The following is a 22349-nucleotide window of genomic DNA, read 5'->3' on the forward strand; positions in this document are numbered from 1 at the left end:
AACAAAGATAAAGCCAAATAAATGAAGCATGAGAAGATGAGGTGTGAATTGACACAGAAAAGTGGGAGTGAAAACTCCTCCAGGGAGGATCTGTGCCTCAGGCTGAGAGGGAAGGACAAAGCCAACCCACTCTGCCTCGATGGAGGGATCAGCAGCACCCACAGGCTTTGCTGGATGCCAGAAGTGACTCGAGGACAGACGGACAGACTGTCTGGTGTGCTCAGCCTCCCACTGACTCCGAGGGGACCCCTCTGACCTGGGATGGTTTCCAGAGTTTGCCCTCGTGTTACATCACAAATTGATTTGCAATAACCCTCTGTCGTATCTCGCAGCCCGTGGGTTTAACTCTGGGTGGAAGGAGCAGCATTTCCACTCTGGATGGGTCAGCTCCTTTCCTGGAACTTTGCTAGTCCAGCTCAGCACTTCCTGAGCAGGATGGACTCAGTTCTCCCTGCAGCTGGGTACCCCAAAATGCTCTATTTTTGCTAACTATTGAGTTTCTTTTTCCCTGCATCACCTTCGAGATGGGAAAAGGAACTGACTCTTCTCTTTTCAGCTTTCGTTCTCGTTCAGAATCGAAAGCTGTCAGGGATCCTTGGCTCGCTGCCACGGTCTTGGGCTCGCTCTGCCCTTTGAAATGTGTCCCTGTACCTCGAGAGCAGCTGATGGCGAGGGAAGGAACAGGCTGGGCGAGGGCAAAGCCCGCGGGTGGCAGGGCAGGGCAGGCCTCGAGGCCCGGCGCCGAGCCTGTGCCGCCCTCTGCCGCCAGCCCTGGCCTCCCACAGCACGATGGGCTCTGTTGACATGCTCCTGCTTTTTAACGCTTCTTCCCTTTTGGGGTTTTTTTTGAGTGCCCCCGACCCTCCCATGTCCCGAAGGGTTCTCCACAGCCTCTGAGCGCTCAGTGCGATCCTGCCGAGCCGGGACCCGACCGTGAGGGCGTGGCAACAGCCCTGAGTGTTCACCCTGTCCAGGAGGCTGAGCTGGGGGTGACAATTATCCCTTTTCCGATGCCCCTAAAGCCTGAGACCCCCCGAGGGATGCCCAGCTCCCCTCCTGCCATTGCCCTGCCCATCGCAAACAGGCCGAACTGAGGCACGTCGTGAGGAGCTGACACATCGGTCACAGCCATGCCGGCGGCCTGACTGTCACAGGGGACTCATTCCCCGGGACCACTGCAGGTTTTCCCCAGGGGAGGGATGTCCCCGTGTCCCGGGGGCTGGTGACTTCGGAGCAGTGCCGGCCCCTCTGCCCACACGCAGCCCAGCCAGCCTGGGGGCAGCCGGGCAAAGGGCTCCTCCTGCGGGTACGGGGCGGCAGTGCCGCCGGCTGGCGGCGTCTCGCGTCTCCCGGACTTTGTGCTTTTTGTGCCACCTGTGGGATTTTCCGCAGTTTACGTTCGTTTATTCGGGACGTGTCCACTCGTGCCTCACAGCCCGGCCTGAAATGGCCGCTCCTGCCTCAGCCTGCTTGTCGTTATGAGGGGACGCCCTGGCACCGCGGCTCAGCTCAGGGCTGGAAACGGCCCCACAGTGCCTCGGGTACCTGAGGGGGCCACGGCAACCGCGGGGCGACGCGGGGCTGCCCCAGGAGACAGCGGCCCACGACCCCTCAGCGCGCCCCCGCCCCGCTCCGTGCGCGACTGACCCTTCTTCCCCCCCAGCCCGCCATGGTTCCTTCCCGGTGCTTCTGGGCGCGTCTCTCCCTCCGCAGGCTGACTGGCGTCTCCCCTCGCCCAGGGCTCTCTTTAGCCCTCTCCGCCCTCCTCGCTTCTGGCTCCGCTCTGTCCCGCGGCCCACGCAGGCGCCGCCGCCGCCGCCTCCCTCCGCCCCGTGTTCCCCCCGGGGCGGGATGGTTTATACCGTCCTCCCCCGTCCGATGGTGTGTCCCGCCGCGTCACGCCCTTCTCCCTCTCGCCATTGGCCTGTCCGCAAAGCCTTGCCCGGAGCGGCCAATGGCGGCGCTGTCCCGTTCCGGGCTCAAGATGGCGGCGCAGGGGGCGGCGGGCGGGCGGCCGTGAGGCGGCCTGTGGGGGGGCCGCCGCCTTCCTCCGCGCTCCGCCGCCGCGCCGCGGGGCCGGCCGGCCGGTGGGCTCACTGGCTCGCTGGCTGGCCGGCCGGGCCCGCCCCGCTCCCTCCCCTCCGCCATGGCGGCCGAGAGCAGCCGGCAGTTCTGGAAGCGGAGCGCCAAGCTGCCGGGCAGGTGAGCGCGGGCCCGGCCGGGACCGGCGCAGCGGGGAGCGGGGGCGAGGGCCGCGGTTCCCTCTCCCTGCTTGCGGACTGTCTCTAGAGCAGCCCCTCTGCCTCGAGGAGGGGCTGACAGGGGTCTGTGCCCGGGCTGTGGGGCTGGGGGTAACTCCCGGGGGTACCCGCCGTGGCTGGGGGCTCGGGGATACCCTCCTGCGACAGGCGGCGGGCCGAGGGCACCCCAGGCTGCGGGGCAGGGGAGCTCTGTGGGAGGAAGACGTGTCTGTGTAGGGGATGAGGGTAGTGGCAGGGTTGCTGCCTCATCTGTGGGGCAGGACAGGCCGTGTGGGGCTGTGGAGACCCCCGCGTGCACTCTCTGCCCCGTGGGAAGCAGAGTGGAGCAGCTCAGGGCCTTGAAGGTGCCCCTGGGTTAGTGTCAGAGCTAGGGCTGTATCTTCCTCCTTTCTTGAAGAAGCCTCATCCCATCCCGAAGCATTTAGAGGTGTAGCCTCGGGTGGCAGCAGCTCTGTCCCAAACAGGTGCCCCTGCCAATGCATGTGCCCCCCCTTTGTCATCTCCTGTGCAGGGTGTCGCTCCTGGTCCATCACTGCTCAACACGAGGGGCTGGGAGGGCTCTGTGTGAACCTCCCTTGCTTGAGCTCTGTGTGAACCTCCCCTGCTTTGGCTCTTATTTCCCAGTTCCTGTCAAGGCACCTGCACCTTGGGAGAGACAAGTGAGATGTCTGTTTTGAACAGTGTATAGGAAGGAGAGGCTGGTGGTGGTGAAGGAGAAGCTCCCTACAGGGCCTTGTGTGCAAGGCTTCTATGGGGAGAGGGCATCCACCTCTCTGGGACGGCTTTCACAGGTGCCGTTGCCATCTGGTGCTCCTCACTTTTGCTCTTGTTTGCCTTATCTGAACCCTGCCCTTCCCCTTCCTGGTGTGTGGATGCAGTTTGAAATGCTTAGCTGGCTTTAAATCCTGCTAGGCCAGTCAAATCTCTCTTTCCAATGTGCTTTCACTCGGGTCGCTGTGGCTGTGCCTCCTCCCTCAGGTTGGTGGGAAAATCCAGGTCTGTGGCAAACAAAGGGAAAGCAACGAGGTGTGTTCCTCTTCTGCTCATGGGGGATAAAACACTGTGCTCTCCCTGGCTGATTTTGTCTCCCAGCTCTTATCCTGGAGGTCACAGCTGTGCTCGCAGTGGTGGTCTTAGATAGCATCTTTGTTCTGCTGTGGTTGACTTCAAGCTTTGGCTTGGAAAGCCCAAACTAGGTGAACCGGTCTGGGAGGCTCCTGCCTACACAATGCACTCCAACAGCAGGTTCTTGGCAAAGGTCTCCCCTGCTGCTAACTGTCTGCTTGGCAAATATCCTGTTGTCCAGGAGCCTTGTTACCGCTGTGAACACCCTGAGTGCTGGTCCTTGCCAGGGATGGTTACTGGCAGGTCTTGGGCAGCACAGCCACTGAACACTGAGCTTTAAGAGATGTTCCTGTACAGATTCTTGTCACTCTCCTTTTTCTACCCCAAAAAGGTGGCAGAGGGAGACTTGGTAAAGATTTGGAGACAGCATTAGCTTCCTTTTCTGTGACACTGCATTTGGTCATTGAGTTGTGTTAGCTTTTAGTTGATGCTCATTCCCTGAGATTTAGGGAGACAGAACCAGTGAATGTTGTTCCCAACGTTTCCAGCCCTGTCCTGTGGGTTTTGCAGGTGAGTCAGAGCAGTTGCCTGTGGGCAGTGTGAGGGGATGGCTGTGGAAGCCCTGTGAGCTCAGTGGCAGCCCCTCTGCTGCAGCAGCTGCTGGGAGGCTCTGGGAAGCAGTGCTCATCTGGAGGCCTTGTTTTTCTTACTGCTCATACTCTGCTTGTTATGCCCACCCATGGGGGTGTCTCTTCTTAATAGCTGTCCTGACTCCTAGATGCTAATTAGTCAACAAACTGCTTCCTAGGCATAATGGCTGGTGTAAACACAGTGAGCCTTTTCAGCACTCCCAACCATGAGGGATGGCTGCTGCAGGGGTGAGCCCACTCCCTGCTGGGCTTCACCCCCAGAATCTGTCTGTGCTGGGCTTGTTCCAGGCTGTGTCCTGGGTCTCTGCTCTCTGCCCTGCCAGCTGGGCCTGTTGCTGCTGCCTCCCCAGCACCAACTGGTTGCCAGTGTGTTTCCCAGCTGCACCAGGCTGCTCTGCCCCTCCTGCACAGTTGGGCTCTGCTCCTTTTCCTGCCGGGCACCATCTGCAGCTCCTGCAGCCCAGGCCAGCTCTGCTGACCCAAAAGGGGCCTGTCCTTGTGTGCCAACTCTGAATGGGCCCTTGTCTCTGCTGTGGGATGTGGGACTGTGCTGTGTACCAGGGGATGGAGAGAACTTGTTTTTCAGAGATGTCTTATCAGGCTGGGTTGAACAGTTCCCCAAATGGAGATAATAACCCAGGGTTTCTTGTCTCCTGTCTAGAGCCTGTAACACCAGTGATGAGCACTCATGTAGTAGCTCCTCTTTAAGGAGATACTTCCCATGTGGTGCCTGCAGCCCTCACTGTTCCACTAGTGCCACCCCACAGGGAGGGGAGGTGAGGGACTGAGATGTTGTGACTCATTTCAGGCCAAGTTGGAAGTAGTTGATTAATGTGGGATTGTGGCCTGAGTCAAACCCTGTGCTGTCCCTGGGCTGGAGCGTTGGCTGCAGCCTGAGAGCTCGCTGCTGGTTCAGACCCTCAAGTGTGTTGCAGAGGAGCCTCAGTGTCACTGGGTACAGTCCTTTCCTGTCCCACTGGGCTTGGAAATGGCAATGCCCAAACCTGGAAATCCCCTCGATGGGGAGGACCAGTGTCAGTGTATAAGGCAGTGAAACATGTGGTCACTTGGAGGTAATTGGTGGTGCAGAAAAAAGCACATCTCAAATCCCAGCTCAGGCTGGAGAGAGCCTGAGAGTTTAAACAAGGCTTCTCTTTACTGCTGCAAAGAACAAATCTGCAGCTGAATGTGACACCTGGGATCTAAGATTTGAAGACAGAAGGTTACTGAAGATGCTTTTGGTCTGTATTCAGCTCCTGACAGTGGGCAAGAAGGGTGACCCCAGCCTAGGCTGAGGAGATTATTCATGGGTGCTCTGTGGCATTTTGCATTGTCATCTCTTTCTCTTTCTCCTCCCTGCAGCATTCAACCTGTCTATGGAGCACAGCATCCTCCCCTGGATCCCCGGCTCACCAAAAAGTGAGTGTTCATGCCCTGCAGACAGGCCACAGAGCCTGGCAGGTGTCTCCCTCAGTCCTGCAGTAGGTGGAGGTCTCCATCATCCTCTGGCACTGTGATGTTCCAGTGGAGAAGGGCAGCAACGGTGTGCAGGGCTGTCCTGAGCTCTCTGACAGTTTGCAGGGAAAGTTTATCTGCTGGCTCTCCTTATGGCCAGCGATCCATATTGTAGCAGCCCCATCAAAGCAGACAGGAAGGATCTGATCTGCCTCCTGTCTCTAGCTTGTTCTGTGTAGCGGTGAAGGTTCCCTCTTCTGTGATGCTGCAGGTGCTGGACTTTGATTCCTGTAGCTTAGAGCTGAGTGTGAGGGCTCCTCCTGTGCCTGAGGAAGGAGCCAGGCTGGTGTGTCTGCTGGGAGCCACTGCAGCCGTGTCAGGAGTGGCCAGGAGCACAGCCCAGCCTTGACTCCCCTCCAGCATGCCTCTGCCCAGGTCACAAGATAGATTCTGGGTGTTTCTGCCAGTTTTCTCTATGGCAGGGTGGGAGGCAGAGCTGGAGGAGTCGTACATCTCTCCTTTGCCCTCTGAGCTGGGAAGCCTGGCAGCACTCCAGCTGGCACTGTGGCCTCTGTGCCCTGCCACCCTGCCAGCTCAGGCTCTGCCTCCCAGCAGCGGGCAGCTCAGACTCAAGGTATTCCTTGGGTTTAGGAGGAGGAAAAAGCGACTGGCTGATTGAATTGAGGGCATAGGGAAGGAAAGAAACTGGAATCACCTGGCAGCTTTGCTCTGATACTGTTTCTCTCTGGCTCTCAGCTTCATCAAGGACCGCTCCAAGGCCAACGCGCTGCCTCTGAAGAGCAAGAAGGCCTCCAGCTTTCATGAGTTCGCCCGTAACACCAGTGACGCCTGGGACATCGGTGATGATGAAGATGAGGACTTCTCCTCCTCCTCTTCTTCTTTGCAAACCCTGAACTCTAAAGTGGCCAAGGCCACGGCAGCCCAGGTGCTGGAGAACCACAGCAAGCTGCGAGTGAAACCCGAGCGGGCCCCGGCTGCTCTCAGCAGCATGCCCACCAACTGCAAGGTCATCAAGTCCAGCAGCGAGGCCCAGCTCTCCAGAACATCTGGTAAGAGCCAGCATCAGGAGCAGCCTCCTGGTTGCCCACTGAACTCAACCACTTGCTGTTGCTCACGTGTTATGGGTTAGAGGCTGTGGTGCAGCTGTCAGCTCCGTGTAGTATCCTGCACCCCAAGGAGCCGTTTGTGGAGTCCTGGCCTCAATGCTTCAGTCTCCTCAGTGTCCTGCTTGCAGGCACGTCTGTCCCAGAGGTTCCTGTGTTCTGGGTGCTGAGGGATTCTGGACATGTTAAGTTCTTGCTCAGAATTCCTCACTGCCTGCTTCCTACATGGCCCTGTGTACTGCTCTTAGGAAAGGTCTGTCTGGATTAATTAATCCAACGTCTGGTCTTGGTCTTAGTAAAGTTCCTCTTAAACACAAGGAGAAACTCCTTTGGTGCTGAGGTGAGGGACCCCTGGCCCAGGCTGCCCAGGGAGGGTGGGGAGGCTCCTTCTCCATTTGCTGGGGCTGGGGAAGAGAAGGGTGAAGTCTGCAGTGGCAGGTGTCTGGCAGCCAGAGGAGCAAGGTAGGGCCAGAGAGATGCAGCTTCCTTCCCCAGCCGACCGCAGCGTGTGCTCCCTGCAGAGGAGGCCTGTGTGCGGACGCCCCTTCAGAAGCAGCAGTCCCTTCCCCTGCGGCCCGTCATTCCACTCGTCGCCCGGATCTCCGACCAAAACGCCTCGGGGGCTCCCCCCATGACAGTGAGGGAGAAAACGCGCCTGGAGAAGTTCCGGCAGCTCCTCTCCAGCCACAACACAGACCTGGGTGAGTGTGGCACAACGGGGCTGCCTGTGGGTGGGAAGGGGAGCCGGGTCTCCTCCAAGGTGGCAAAAAGGACCACGTGCAGTTGCACCAAGTGGGTGGCTGTATGGATCAGCTGCTGTGCTGGCACATGGGGATGTCCCCCACCAGGTCCCTGGCTGTTCCCAGTCTTCGTCCGTCTCACAGATGGTGGTTGTGATCACTAGGGGCTCTTGGGCTCTGAGAGCTGAGGTTCTGGCACACTGGAGCCTCTGCAGCTGCCAGTTCTGTGCCCAGGCTGAGCTGAGATGGTCTCTACTCCTGGTGCCCCAGACCTGCGTCCCTGGGCATTGCTGGTGTGGAACCTTCCTGGAGGCTCAGTGTCTCCAGAGCCTGCAGGAGCAGACTGGGCTTTCCTCTCCTTCTAGGTGTAGTGGTGCCTGGACGTGCCTAGGATCTAATCCATTGCCACCACTGTCCGTTTGCAGATGAGCTGAGGAAGTGCAGCTGGCCTGGTGTGCCCAGAGAGGTCCGGCCCGTGACGTGGCGTCTGCTCTCAGTGAGTACAGGGAGCTGTGGCTCAGGAGGAGTGGGGGGGGATGTGCTGGGCTCATGCTCCTACCTGCCTGTGTCCCCTCACCAGGTCTGCTCATGTGTGTGTGTGCACAGCCTTTGGGTGAGCTGTGGGGGGTTTTTGGTCAGGATGTGTAATTGCTACATCCTCTCTGAGCACAAAGCCCAGCCTGGTGCAGGGAATGTGTGATTCACTCTGTTTTGGGGAACTGACTCCTGTAAAGTCAGATTGCTCCAAGATCAGTGAAGGCATCAGGGGCTGGGAAAGCCAGATGCCAGGAGAGCACTTTCCCCAGCTCCTGAGCCTGTGCCTGCTGCTTCCTGACTGGCAGGGTTTCGGGGGAGGGTGTGTGGTGAGGAGGAGACTGTGCCCTGACCCCGCTTTGCCTCTCAGGGTTATCTCCCCGCCAACACGGAGCGGCGGCAGCTGACCCTGCAGCGCAAGCGCCAGGAGTACTTCGGCTTCATCCAGCAGTACTACGACTCCCGCAACGAGGAGCACCACCAGGACACCTACAGACAGGTACCAGCCCCTGCCCTGAGCCCGTGCTCACACACCCTTTCTCCCTCTTGCAGCTGGGGAGGTGCTGGGACTGTCTCCATACCTCAGCTATGGAGACTGGACATAAAACTGTAGACGATTTTCTGAGGGCAGCTGTCATCTGTAAGCCCTCCCTGAGCTTGTCAGCAAGTCTCTCACCTGGGGGGACACTGAGGGCTGAATTCCTCTCTCCTAGCCTGTAGTGAGTTGTTATGCCCCTGGGAAGCACAGCTGGTGTGTGTAACCCCCCTCTCTTCCAGATCCACATCGACATTCCAAGGACCAACCCGCTCATCCCCCTCTTCCAGCAGCCGCTGGTCCAGGAGGTAAGGGGGCTTTGGGAAGGATGGCCTGCCTCATTCTGGGACCTGTGCACTGGGCTGTGTGGGAGATCAGTGGATCACACAGGAGTGTCTCCCAGGACTCGGCTGCTTGTCTCACCCACACTGCTGCAGAAGCGCCTGTCAGCGCATGGTCTCTGCTCCCTGAGCCTAACAGTGATGCCTTTCTGCCTTTCCTTTGTGCATGGCTAACACAAGTACTTGCTTCCCCTAGATCTTTGAAAGAATCCTGTTTATCTGGGCCATTCGACACCCAGCCAGTGGCTACGTGCAGGGAATCAATGACCTGGTCACTCCCTTCTTTGTTGTGTTCCTCTCTGAGTATGTTGGTAAGTGACACTGGCTCTGTCAAGCGTGGAGCTGCGTCTCCACCACGGGGCTTCAGACAGTGGGAAGTGCTGGCGTCAGAAAAGCTTGCCACGCTGCAGGGGGTGATGTGTTCTTCCTCCAGTGGCTGTGCCAGGCTGGAGATGCATCTTGGCCTTTTGCTGTATCTTTGCTGCCCAGCTGAATTTACTTCAGAGTCAGGTCCTTCAGCCCTTTGCCTGGGCTGGAGCAGTAGGTCAGTGCATGGGCGCTGTGCTCTGTGCCAGGCAGGCCACTCGTGTCATGCTGTGAGCTTTGTAACACCTCTTGCCCTGCCTTGGCTTGATAAAGGCCCTGGATCTATCCTATGAGCTGCCCTGTGCCTGCCATCCTCCTGATGCTCTTCCCTCTCTGTTTGGCAGAGGAGGACGTGGAGAACTTTGACGTGACGAACCTGTCGCAGGATGTGTTGCAGAGCATCGAAGCCGATAGCTTCTGGTGCATGAGCAAGCTGCTGGATGGCATACAGGTGAGCCTCTGGGGCTGGGGAGCTTTCTCTCCTCTTGCTGGGGTACCAGTGCAGTATTCTCCCTGTGTTTGGTTGAGGGCTCTGTGTGTCCTAGTGTTAGGGAGATTCTGCTGCTTCACTCGTACATCTGTGGGTAAAGTCCCGGGGCGGTGATGCTGTGGCTCTCCAGTGCTGTCCTGAGCAGGGGCCTCACAGCAGGTGGATGATCCTGCTGCTCAAGAGCTGTGTCTCCTTGGCTCATGATGTCTTCAGCTCCCTTTGGAGCTGTGGATCTGGGTTTGGTTGTTTCTGGCTGATGTTAGAACTGCCACTCCTGACCCCCAGACCCTCCCCACAGGATAACTACACCTTTGCACAGCCAGGGATCCAGAAGAAAGTCAAAGCTCTGGAGGAGCTGGTCAGCAGGATCGATGGTAGGTCACAAGGGGATCTGGGCAGGTCACAACAGCCAGAGGCCTCCTTTCCAGGGGAGGGGTCGACACCTGCCTACAACACATATGGAAGGAGGGCAGGATGGGGTCAGCCAAAGCCTCCTGGACACTGGGTTTTCCTGGCCAGGTAGCACAGGGTGAGATGTGGAGGTGTTTGGGCAAGCAAAGCCTTAGCCTGGAAGTGCCTGAAGGCTGTGCTCTGGGGCAGTGCTGTGTGTGGGAGCTGGGGCACCGTGGCCCCTAGGTCTGTCAGTGAAATGTGCTGTTTCAGAGCAGGTACACAATCACTTTAGGAAGTACGAGGTCGAATACCTGCAGTTTGCCTTTCGCTGGATGAACAATCTGCTTATGAGGGAGCTGCCTCTGCGCTGCACCATCCGCCTCTGGGACACCTACCAGGTACCAGCCCCTGCCCCAGGCCTGCCTGCTCCCACGGGGCACACTCCCTCTGCATGGGGGGACTGAGGTGTTGGGGCACCACCATCCAGCTGGGGAGATGAGGGGAACAAAGCAGTGCGGCCCTGGGATGTGAATAGTCGCTTGGGTGATGGGTGGTGGCCCAGGACATCTGCAGCCAGGGAAGTTGTGCTGCAGCTGAGCTGCAGGAGCTGATGTGGAGTTCTGTTGCCCACAGTCAGAGCCAGAAGGATTCTCACACTTCCACCTGTATGTCTGTGCCGCCTTCTTGATCAAGTGGCGCAAGGAGATCCTGGATGAGGAAGACTTCCAAGTAAGTCCCTGAGGCTGGGGGTGATGCCCTGGGGAGGGAGGGGAGGGGTTGCTCTGGCTGGGAGCCCACTGTGGGCACAGCCTACCATCACCCCAAAGCTGGCTCCAAGCTCATCCAGTCTCAGGATCTTTGCCCAAAAGTAACGGCTGAGCCCCATCACTCAGGACAGAGCTGAGCTGTTGGAGGGGTCAGACATCAAATGCAAACTCTCCCTGGGCTGGAGCTCTGACGACAGAAAGTTCCTTCCTGTTTGCATTCTAGTGTCTAGCTGTACCACTGTGGTAACACCCTTTATCTCAAGGGGTTTGGGTGCATCTGAGGTGCTCTCATAATTTGGGTCTATGCACGAGCACATCTTACTGTCCCTGAGCCTTCCAAAGGCCGTGAGTGTGGAGCAATTACTGAGTGCTGCTGGGTCTGAGCCTGCTCTGGAGCTGTACTGTGCCTTTGCCCCAAACTAAGCACCTTCCCCTCTTTCAGGGCCTTCTCATGTTGTTACAAAACCTGCCCACGATACACTGGGGGAACGAGGAGATCGGCCTCCTGCTGGCAGAAGCCTACAGACTCAAGTACATGTTTGCAGATGCTCCCAACCATTACCGCCGATAGGGACCAGGCCCCTCCCCTGCCCCCGCCCACCCCCGCCCCGGGCCCGATCCGATCACTGTGGCATTCCCGTCGTCCCGAGGCCTCGGACACTCCGGCTGGGAGCTGCTCCTCACTCTACAAAGCTCACATCCAGCTCTTGTCTTAACTCTGAACGTGTGCCTGTGCCACTCCGTGCTCCTGGACGTGCCGCTCCAGCCACCGGCAGCTGGCTCGAGCCAGGGAGAGACTCGAAGGGGCTGGGGGAGGACGTGGGGGGCAGCTTTACAGAGACACTGAGCCGAGGGTGAAGCCCTCCTGTCCTCTCCACTCCCTGCCCTGGGCTTGTCTGCCTGACACCACCTTGGCTTTGCTGCCTCGTGTTAACCTGCCGCCACGTGCGCCGCCCCTTCGCTCCCTTCTCACACCGTTCACTCCAGCTCCTGGATGAAAATGCCTTATGGGAGACCCTCCTGGCTGGAAAATGCTGCTGCCTGAGGGTGCCAGGGCGGGATGTTTCTCTCAGGGCCTGGCTTTGCTCCAAGGGTCCGGAGACCCCAAGCACTCGGTGGGTTTGCAGGAGAGCCCCTCGCACCCGCCCTCTGTGCCGGGCTCCTGCCCACCCCTGTCGCTGGGCAGCGGGGCTGGCACGGCAGGGGCACGGCTGGCAGTGATGCCAGCGGCCTGCCAGGACTCTGGGCGACTGATGTGCTGTGGGTACAGCCCCCTCTGGCACGGGGGGCTGCCAGGGGAGCAGCATCTCCCAAACCTCCCTTGCGAAGCCCCCGCTCCCCCGAGGCGTTCTGTGTATATTGTGTTCTTGTGTATATGGGTCAGATGTACAATAGATGGCTCTGTTTGTAGCAGACAATGATTTTATATTTATAATGTGCACCCTTTGTTCCCCCATCCCCTGGGTGCAGCTCCTGGGGGCTTTGGGCCCTTCCCCAGCTGGAGGCAGTTCCAGAGCCGTGAGTAGTTCCACCCCAGCGTGGTTTTGGAGGTGCCAGGAAGAGGGGTGATGGAAATATCTCTCGAGGCTTCCCCTGCAGAGGATTTTGGTGTGTGAGGGAGCCAGCAGCTCCCAGCAGGAGGCAGGGGAGAGCCGTGAGCAGGAGACGGGCTCCAGGCTGGGTGGCGCTGCAGGGCAGAGCCTGCAGCAGTGGCTGTTCCTGGCAGTGCCTGGGGGCTCTCCCAGGGGGTCTGCCAGGACAGGGCTGGGCTTGCTGCCCTCTGCTTTTAAATCAGATGTTTTAAGGGGCTGATCTTTTCCTCACAGGCAGGGGCTGTCTGTGTTGTGCCCAGGGCTGTGTGTGGGGCAGGGTCCTGTCCCCTGCAGAGCGCTGGGTTCCCACTCCCCATCCTGCTCCCAGCAGGCATCGGCAGCAGGTGCTGGGGCCCAGGCCAAGCATGTCAAAGGCAGAGCCTTGTTGCCAATAAAACTCTAAACAGTGTCTCAAGAACCTGCTTTCCTGACCTGGAGTTGTTTTTGCTCAGGGATGTGGGTTTTTACTTCATTTTTGGTTGTGCCTTTTGTTGTTGTCTCTGACAGACAGGGTTGGAAGCCCTCAGTGCCACATGGCAAGGAAACAAACCCCCAAACAAACACCTGAACTGTGTTGTCTGGCAGCTGTTTGCAGTGGAGCTGGGGCTGGTGAGTCCTTGTTTGGCCTCAGGAGCAGCTTTGGGCAGGTCACTACCCCCTCCTGTGCAATGAGGGGTAGGTTTGTGCTGAGGGACTCGGTGTGGTCAGAGCAGCTGATGACATCTATGTGCCACGTTCTTGAGCCCACCTGTAAGTGGCTTTTTCTCCCAGGTGCCCACACTGTTGGCATGCCCATGTCACCAAGCACTCGTGATCCTCCTCCTGAGGGAATTCCAGTCTAGTCTGGGGAATCTTTGCCCAGGGGTCTGCAGGATTATAAAGTCTCTGTCAGGTGTTGGTGAGGAGCCTCCACACCCTCCCTGGGCAGCCTGGGCCAGGGCTCCCTCCCCTCAGCACCAAAGGACTTCCTCCTCCAGCACTTGGAGCAGGCACAGGGCAGCAGAGGAGGCTGGGCCCTATGAAAGCCCCTGTGCCTCAGCTTTGCAGTTGCTGTCAGTACAAGAGGTGCCTGGCTGCAGCCACAGGAGCAGATGACAGAAAAAGGAAGCTGGAAGCTGAGGCCAAGAGAGGAGATGCACAGCAAGCACAGGAAGTGTGAACTGCTCTTACCCAAGCAGTGCCAGCAGTCACCAGGGCAAAGATGTTTCCCACTCTGGCTCCAAGTGCCAGCTGCCTGCTCCTTCCCAGGGCAGTAACTCTTTTCTCTTACAGCAGCCCAGCAAACATCCCAGCTGTGCCCTTCACATCCCTCTGCTGGGATTTCTCTCCTGCACCCAAAGGTGTCCTGCACCATGTTTGATCAGAAAACCAGCACAGCCACCCTCAGGTGCAGCCTGGGACTGGCTGTAGACAGCTCTGTTTTCAGTCATTCCATGCTGAGGCCCTTGGGCAGGGAGCAAGAAGCACTTAGACCAGTTTAAAGGAAACAGAAGTTGTCCAACTCCTCTGGAATGAAGAAGAATGAAGTCACATTTATTTCTGGCTCTGCCCCCTCTCAGGTTTGATTTCACTTCCCTGGCCTCAGTTTTGGCACACAGCTGGGTGGAAGAGCCTTAGGGTTCAGCTTCTGGGAAACCCAGCAGTGCCTGTGTTTGCTCAGGGCTTTGTGCCACAGCCCCCCCAGGCACTGCATTGCTGTCTGCCCAAGAGCCAGCTTACCCTGCTGCTTGCAGCTGACACCAGCTCACGTTTTGCATCTCTTCTCTGTTCCATCTGACATGGGAGCAGCTCTGTCACTGCAGCCTCAAGTCAAGGAGTGAGACAGCACATGCTGCCAGGCTCAGCTGCAGCAAGATCACAGCTGTAACACCCTCTCCCTGCGACTTCCCATCACCTCACACACCTTTCCTCAGTTTCTCTGTCTTCCGTAGACAAGCCATAGGAGACTGAGGCACTCCCTGAGCCTGTCCTGCTGGCTTTTCATGCTGCTTGGTTTCTAGCAGAAAGGAGAGCTCTCAGTGAGCATGGCACCTGCATTACAAGGGCTCTTGTCAGCCTGAGGAGGTCCAAGTTAAGAGCATCCCTCAGCCAGCTCGGGGCTGTCACTGAACTGGGACACCTGAGTTAAACCAAGTGCTGAAATGAACCCAAACAGCCTTGTAACAGCCCCTGAACTGCTTCATTTCCGATGCCAACTGCACAGTGATTATCTAGACTGATAAGCAGCTGTTTTGTCCAGTCAGATCTGCTTCTAGTTGTCTCAGTGCTAAAACTGAGACTTAGAAGAGGAAGCAGAGAGAAGCAGACTTGGAAGTCTTTGTTCATAGGTTGCTGCTGAGCCAGTGTGGGAAAGCTTTTCTCTTTCCAAAGCTTCACTTCTCCCAGGCTGCTGAGGAGGTGCTGTAAGCATGAGAGGTGTCCTGGCAGGGAAGGTTTCCTGGATGCAGAGAGGTTGGCAGCTCTGTGGAAAGGCAACAGCTGCTGTGTATCCCGAAGGCCAGGCACGTGAGGCGGCAGAAGAGGGTCACTGAAACCTCCGAGCAGCAGCCACCGGGGACGAGTCCCACGCGGCCCCGATGCCCATGGTCCGTCCTGCATCTCCATCACCTCACCATGCCCAACACCAGCGTGTCCCTGAGCGGCCTGGACGGGATTTACATCGGCACTGAGTGCCTGGTTGGCTTGTTTGCCACTTTGGGCAACATCCTGGTCATCTGGGTGGTGAAGCTGAACTCGGCGGCCCAGAACACGACTCTGTACTTCATCGTGTCGCTGGCGCTGGCCGATATCGCCGTGGGGCTCCTCGTCATGCCCCTGGCCATCGTGGTGAGTCTGGGCATCACCATCCACTTCTACTTTTGCCTCTTTATGTGCTGCCTGATGGTGGCTTTCACCACTGCCTCCATCCTCTCGCTCCTGGCCATCGCCATCGACAGGTACCTGCGAGTGAAGCTGCCAACCAGGTGAGCTGGGTCAGCACAGGTCCCTTTGCTCCTGCCGGCTCTTTCTGCCCTGCAGGTGCCACCCCTTCTCTGCTCCTCAACTTGTCTCTTTTCTAACAAATATTTAGTCTCAAATAAGAAAATGCTTGTGCCTAAAAAGCCCACCAGAGCTGAGCTCTCCAGAGCAGGAGCCAGAGCCCAGCACTGACAGCTCGGTGTCAGCGCTTACCAGAAACCACGAGCCTTATCACCACAGCATCAGTCTGTGGTCAGCTGAGTTCTGCAGATGTTTTTAACTGCAGAATGCTGAGAGTACCAGACCTTTCCCTGGGGTTCTGAGGCTGCTCCTGTCACTGGTTGTTGAAAATACAACAGCCATGACAGACTAGTTAAGGGCTGACTTAAATCACTCACATCTGAGTCAAACAGTGTGTGAGCTAGAAATGCAAAGCACAGCCTCAAGCAAGATGTTGTATTCTCATGAGGAAAGGACCTTCTTTGGTCCTTGAAGAAGGAAAGGTTTGGTTCTACATAAACCAAATGTGAAGAGCAAGGGACACTCAATGCAGCTGAGAAACGAGGGGAGTGCTAATAGTAGAAATGCGATATCGAGGCAAGAGGAGACTGAGATCAAAATGAAACAAGAAACAGAATAGCTGAAATCATCCAGTTCTGAAGAGGGGAAGTTGAGCATGTTGCTTGGCATGCTGCAGAGTGACTGATACAAAGGAAGAGTTAAGGTGTGTCTCGGGATTCTGGGCCCGTCTCCTCCACAGGAGTCACCCTGTGCCCATGAAGGTTTGACCATGGGAGTTCTTGGAACCATCCCTAACTGCTCTGAATGTCTGTTTAACACCACGTGGGTTTTTCTTCCCCACAGATATAAAATAATCACTACAGAGAGAAGAGTGTGGTGGGCCCTGGCTCTGTGCTGGGCTGTGTCCCTGCTCGTGGGACTCGTGCCCATGCTGGGGTGGAACAAGGCAGAACCAAGCAGCTCAGACTTCCTCAGGTGCCGGTTTCTCTCGGTGATGAGGATGGATTACATGGTGTATTTCACCTTCTTCACGTGGACTCTTGTCCCTCTGCTCATCATGTGTGCTCTGTACATCGAGATCTTCTACATCATCCGGACGAAGCTGAGCCAAGGTGCCGGCAGTGGGAGAGGGGCAGGAGGCTTTTATGGGCAGGAGTTCAAGACAGCCAAATCTCTAGCCCTTGTTCTCTTTCTGTTTGCAGTATCCTGGTTGCCTCTGTGCATTATGAACTGTGTGTCCTATTTTTACCCCGAGTGTCAGATCCCCCCATTTTTGATGTACTTGGGGATCCTGCTGTCCCACACCAACTCTGCCATGAACCCCATTATCTATGCTTGCAAGATAAAGAAGTTCAAAACCACCTACCTTTTCATTTTAAGGACTTACATCCTGTGCAGAAAACCAGACCCAGTTCTTACAGAGCGAACAGAGCCACAGTCATGAGTAAGGAGTGAAGGTGGAGCTGCCAGTGCCCACCAGACCACTGATAAAGCACTTTGCTTTTAGAAACTTGTGGGAAAAAAATGTGTTTCATCTGCCCCTGCTCTTGCACAAACTGGTCTATGATAGGAGCAAGTTCATTTTACTCAGTCTGCTGCACAATCTGTTGAGATCTTCTGCATTATTTACTCCAGAGACTCCTGTTTGGCTGCTGCTGTACCAAGCCCAGGTCTTCCAGGCAAGCACCTTCATTTAAAAGGACCTTCCAGGTTTATTTAATGGCTTGAGAGTGAGTTGGTAGCTCAGTGCTCCAGCTCAGATCCATGAATGTTCATAAATGAGATACCCAGGGGCCACTGATTAACAGGATCATGCATTCCCTGATGTTGGTAACAGTGCAGCCTGTCCTCACTGACTCTGCCAACTCCTCTTTGTCTCCTGTGGCAGTATGGACTAGAATTTTTAATCTGCTCAGTGTTGTCACATTCTCACAAGGGATAATCAATATTAGGTAGTTTTTCTATTAATTCCATCCCTTCTCTGCCCTGACACACAGAGGCAGCAGCCTGCACAGAGTCTCACTGGTTCAGCCAGTGTCCTCACCAGGGCAGCACAGAGCCTGCAGAGCCTGGCTTTAGGGAACATGGGGCAAGCTGAAAACAGGTCATTCCAGGCCAGGCTCTTTTTTTTTTCTCCATCTTTCAATAATAAAAGTAGCCAAACAAAAGCAGAATTGGGGCTGATGGTTGTTATTTGTCTCAGAAAGTGTTGTCAGCTGCTCCTTCAGCTGAGCTCAGACATCTCACTCTATTTATTATCTGATGTAGCCCCGTCACAGGCAGAAACAGCCCCTTACCCAGCTCAGCTCAATGGACAACAGCAAAGGAGGCCACAGCAGAACGTTGCTGCCACATGGTTGCTCGTTATGGGTTGATAGAACTGATTTGTGTGCAGCACAACGCTGGGTCCCACCTACAGAGCAGGAGACTCCTGGTCAGGAGGATGCACAGCAGACAGTGCCTGGGTGGCTTTTGAGGAAGTGAGAAAAGAGGCAGCAGCACTGCCCCAGATTCCCAGCTGGCTGCCTGACAAAGGGCATGAGAACAGCCAGTCTTGATCCTCTGCAGCCTCGTGGGTGTCTCAGGTATCCACAGCCTCTGCTGCCTCTCTCCACAGGCGCTCGGCCGCCTCCAGCTGCAGCACACAGGAGGCTGCAGGACCCCCAGGCACTCATCCTGCCTAAGAGATTCCCTTAGAGAGGTGTTTGCAATTACACACACACACACACACACAAAAATATCTGTGTATCCACAAAACAGAAACACCTGCAAGGATCTGACACTCTCTGGTGATAAGCCAGGAGGCTTCTGCTGCCCAGAGCTCTGCTGCAGCACTGCACTTATCCCCCAGTTCATGCCAAGGGGATGATTTGTATTTGCAATGCATTCAGAACCCGTTGGGTAACAGCAGAGGAATGGCCAGTTCCTGCCTGTCACCCCGTGCCTGTGCAGCTCGGGTGGGAATCCATCCCAAGCAGACATTGGCATCCAAATAGTTCATTGTCATAACTTCAACGGGCAGAAAATAACTCAAGAGAGCGCTTGGCAATCAAAACACAACAAAAACACCACAGTCAGTGATGGAAAAGGGAAACAGAAGAGCACAGGCAGGACCAGAGGAACATTCCCACTTTTGAATCCTCTTTAGTAGCCCAAAGCAACAGCAAACACACCGATGGAAACGGCCCATAGTGAGACACCTACAGATTATGGAGTAGAGTACAAAAAGCAGCTTGTCCACAAGCAGTTTGGACTAGAAGACCTCACATGTGGCCGTGCTGGCACTTGTCAGAGCACTGCAGGCCTCGAAGTAACGTCCTGGCAGCATCTGATGTTGAGGAGGTGCAAAGCACCTGCATCCCACCAGGCGCTTCATCAGCTCCGCTGGAACACCACCGTGGTGTAGGCAACCTCGTTCTGGGAATGGGAAAGAAGCCACAGACGTTGCAGTGTGCAGGAATCACATCTCAGCACCCATTTGCTGCTGTGACTCTGCCCTTGTTACACCCCACAGGCAGCCAGAGCCCGGCCTGGCACGTGGGAGAGGAGCCAGCGCTGGGTCAGAGCAGTTGTTAGTGCAGCTCAGCATCCTGGGGCCACTGCAGGAGGGGCTTCCAGATAACTGATACCAGGGATGAAAACTCTAGAAGTGCTTGTCCTCTAAAAAGATTTCCCCCTAACCTGCTTCCTGGGGGGTTAGTGAAGCCCCAAATCCTTAAAATATGTGGGGACTGACATTTGAGCCCTGTGATGTCAGGGAGGGAGTATCTTTCCTTCTACTCTGAGTAGCTCCTGGAGTAACTCTCTGGAGTTACTACAAACAGGCTGAAGCCTTGGGAGCACCAAAGAAAGCACTTTTCCTGCTCAAAAGAACTGTTGACTGACATTGACTCTTGCAAGAACAAACCTCTTTTCCCCACCCCCAAATCAATCTTTGTCACCCTGTCAGGAGCCTGAAGTCTCTGCATAAAGGGTTGGAAATAACAGTCATGAACTTTACCTGGTTGTTCTTAGCAGATTCCTCAGTCACTGTGTGGGAGGGAACTTGCTCTTGTGAACTCTGGTGGGATCTCTTGTACTCTGGGAAGCAGAGGGACATGTGTCTCAGCTTGGCAAGATGTTGGGAGGAAATGTGTGTGGGCAGTGTTAGGACAAAAACAAACCCCAACCCGAACCACCCCAAACCAACAAAAGCCACCAAAACTCATCAGTGCTTGAGAATTCTTCCATGAAAACAGCCCCTGAGAGGATTCAGTAGGGGTTGCTGCCAGGAATGACCCCACCATCCACACATTAATTGTTAGACAGAATTTGAGTCTCTTTCCAAGCAACTTCTGTAGAATTCCCTTTGAAAGCCCAGAGCTGTAAGATGCAGCCCAAAGAGCACAGAGACTTATCACCACCCAGGTCAAGATGTGTGGCATGAGATGTACAGCACCCCCTGCCCCCCAGCCTGGCTCATCACACACTTATTCCCCCTGCTGTGCCACTTACTTTTCCTGAAGAGGCAGACGACTGCAAAGATGAGAACAGCTGACAAGACTCCAGAGAGAAAGAGCAGCGAGATGTAGAGGATTTTGTGGCTGTTGGTGCACAGAGAGCAGTGTCAGGAGCCCCACATTTAACAGAGGGGTTGGACAAGCACAGTCAGATTCCCCAAACTGTATGGAATGTCATACACCCTTTATCCCAAGTCCCATCAGGCTGGGAGGTGTGTCTCTGCATAAAGCAGCACTAGCAATGAAATAGCTGCACAGTCTGGGGGACTCTCAGCAACCTTTTAAAACCCCAAGAAGGAAAATGTATTCGGGGTAACTCCTCCTTACAGGAGGAGCCTGAGGCTGGGGGAACTCTGGCTGAAGTCAGGAAGTCAGGGTGAGGCATTTACTCATCAATCCAGCATTTGACTTCTGAGGCTCTGAAGGCAGCTGCAGAGGTGGTGTGTACAGTGGGACGAGCAGACACGGTGGGGGAAACGGGCTTTGGGGTAACTGGGAGGGAACAGAAAAGAATCATATCAAAACCTCATTGGGAAACATCCATTTCTGCAGCAATACCACACACACCAGGGACTGCAGAGAGGCATTGGCCCAGACAGGTAGCTAGTACTGTGATGACAGTTCTCTATCAGAGAGCTGAAAGTGGAAACACCAGAAGAAATTGTTGTTCCTGTCATCCCTGGAGCCACAGCAGCCCCTGGAGCCACGGTTCTGCCCCCCAGAGCAGCCCTTTGGAGGCAGGACAATAACAACTTAGCCAAGAAAAGTCCTTAAAGAAAATACCTGTGTTTGCTTTTGAGGAACTACCTCCCATTCTCTCCAAACACCAATGAAGAGGAAGAGAAGCTAAAAGGAGAGGGGAAAACAAGTGATTTATACACACACACACACACACACAGGAGCAAAGCAAACCCGTCACCCTCTTCCCACAGCCTCTATTTAGCTGCTACATGTGTCAGACATCTTACCCAAAGCGGCACAAAGCCAGGCAGCAGCCCCAGTGCTCCCTGCAATTCTGCTTCCCACTCTCTCCTTCCCTGCACAGTCCCAGCTGGATGCTCTGCTGCCCTCCCTCGAAAGGATGGAGGAAAAGCAAAAGCACCCCCAGCATCCCTTTGGCAGCTGCTGGACTGAGGGAACTTTGTGACCTTGTTCATCATCAGAAGCAGCTTTGAAAAATGCCCCTTTACGTTTTTAAGTGACACTGACTGCTGTAGAGAGGTGGGGGTCAGTCTCTCCTCTCCAGTGAGGAATGACAGGACACAGGGAGATGAGCCCAAGCTGCACCAGGGGAGCTTTAGGTTGGAAAGCACTTATCTGGATGGTTGTTAAGCATTGGAACAGGCTGCCCAGGGTGATGGAGCCCCCATCCCTGGAGAGGTTCAAAAGACACATAGGTGAGGTGCTGAGGGATATGGTTTAAGGTGGTGATGGGCTTGGCAGTGTGAGGTGAGGGGCTGGACTCAAAGGTCTTTTCCAATCAAAATGTTGCTGATTCTACCGGCACCAACATGAAACTGAAACATCCTCCTCTCTGTTCCTGCCATCTTCCCCTCCAGCACCCCCTGGCTGCTCGCAGCTCACAAGAGCCCAAGACCCCCCCCTTTCCCTCCCCTGAGGCTGGAAGCACATCGTGTTTGCAGCCAGAAGCACAAAGGTGAGAAATGCTCCAGCCCCCTCTTACCTCCCAGCCGCCCCTGAGCCCTCCCTGCCTGGCTGCAGCGCGTTCACCGATTCCTTTGCCAAAGCACAGGGCTCAAACGAGTTTCAGCTCCGGCGTCAAATGTGGGGTTACACAGATGTGGAAGTTGAGCAATTTCACTTTAGAAAAAAAAAAGGAAACTGAAGGGCACCTGCATGGGCAGGAAAAGCTGCTCTGCCCTGGGGAAGGAACCGCAGCTCTGCCCTGGGGAAGGAACCGCTGCTCTCCCCGGGCTGGAGGCTCCAGCCTCACTTCACAGGCAAGTTCTTACCTCTGAAGAACACTCTTTGCCTCTAAAAGCTTTATTGTCTGTCATTTCACAATCTGCTCTAGAAGGAAGCCTTTTCCTGCCACAGTACCACGCACAGGAGCCATGAAATCCCAGCCTAGCCCACACTTCAGTGCCTGCAGCACAGCAGCCACCTCCCAGCACAGCGGGGGTGAGCTGACAGAGGTGGGGGCTTTGCTCAGCTGGGACAGCTCAGATACAACATCCTTCAGGGAAAGTCTCCTATAAAAAAGGCTTATGCTGTGTATTGTAACACACAAAGTGCTGTTCTCATTACACAAAACAGGCCAAGCAGCACTTTCTGCCTCTGAAAAACCCACCTTGGACCATGGCACTGAAACTTACCCCAGGGGAGCTCAGCTGAAGCTTCTGATCCGTTCTCTGCCAGCTGTGGCATTTCCACAGGACAGGAAGACTCATCACTATTTGAATCTTAAGTCATGGAAGTGTGTTCCTGAGTTGATTTTTGAGGTGAGGACATTCCCCCAGAGCCCCTCCACGTGCCCCCAGCCTCGGCCAGAGGGAGCACTGCTGCTCAGTTTGGTTTCAGAACACGTTCCCAGTCAC

The 22349-nt window shown here is 55.8% G+C and overlaps 2 protein-coding genes across 3 annotated transcripts; both read left to right on the forward strand.

Annotated features, from left to right (window-relative positions):
- Positions 1–2064: 2064 nt before the first annotated feature.
- On the forward strand, positions 2065–12731 carry TBC1D22B (TBC1 domain family member 22B). Of its 2 annotated transcripts, XM_062013517.1 has the most exons (13): positions 2065–2202; positions 5339–5395; positions 6188–6501; positions 7077–7256; positions 7721–7791; positions 8200–8328; positions 8607–8672; positions 8902–9016; positions 9416–9522; positions 9860–9935; positions 10225–10352; positions 10588–10683; positions 11164–12731. In XM_062013517.1, the coding sequence occupies exons 1-13, from the start codon at positions 2147–2149 to the stop codon at positions 11290–11292; spliced, it is 1524 nt and encodes a 507-aa protein (XP_061869501.1). In that variant the 5' UTR covers positions 2065–2146; the 3' UTR covers positions 11293–12731. The 2 variants fall into 2 exon arrangements, with proteins under 2 accessions (XP_061869501.1, XP_061869502.1); XM_062013518.1 differs by lacking the exon at positions 9860–9935 and having other exon boundaries at positions 10230–10352.
- Positions 12732–12819: 88 nt separating this feature from the next.
- On the forward strand, positions 12820–17446 carry ADORA3 (adenosine A3 receptor). Its single transcript, XM_010201908.2, has 2 exons — positions 12820–15276; positions 16136–17446. Exons 1-2 carry the CDS (start codon positions 14927–14929, stop codon positions 16734–16736), a joined length of 951 nt encoding a protein of 316 aa, XP_010200210.1. The 5' UTR covers positions 12820–14926; the 3' UTR covers positions 16737–17446.
- The last annotated feature ends 4903 nt before the right edge of the window (positions 17447–22349 follow it).

This window comes from Colius striatus, chromosome 22 (assembly GCF_028858725.1).
Source record: "Colius striatus isolate bColStr4 chromosome 22, bColStr4.1.hap1, whole genome shotgun sequence".
In the NCBI taxonomy this organism is placed as follows: domain Eukaryota; kingdom Metazoa; phylum Chordata; class Aves; order Coliiformes; family Coliidae; genus Colius; species Colius striatus.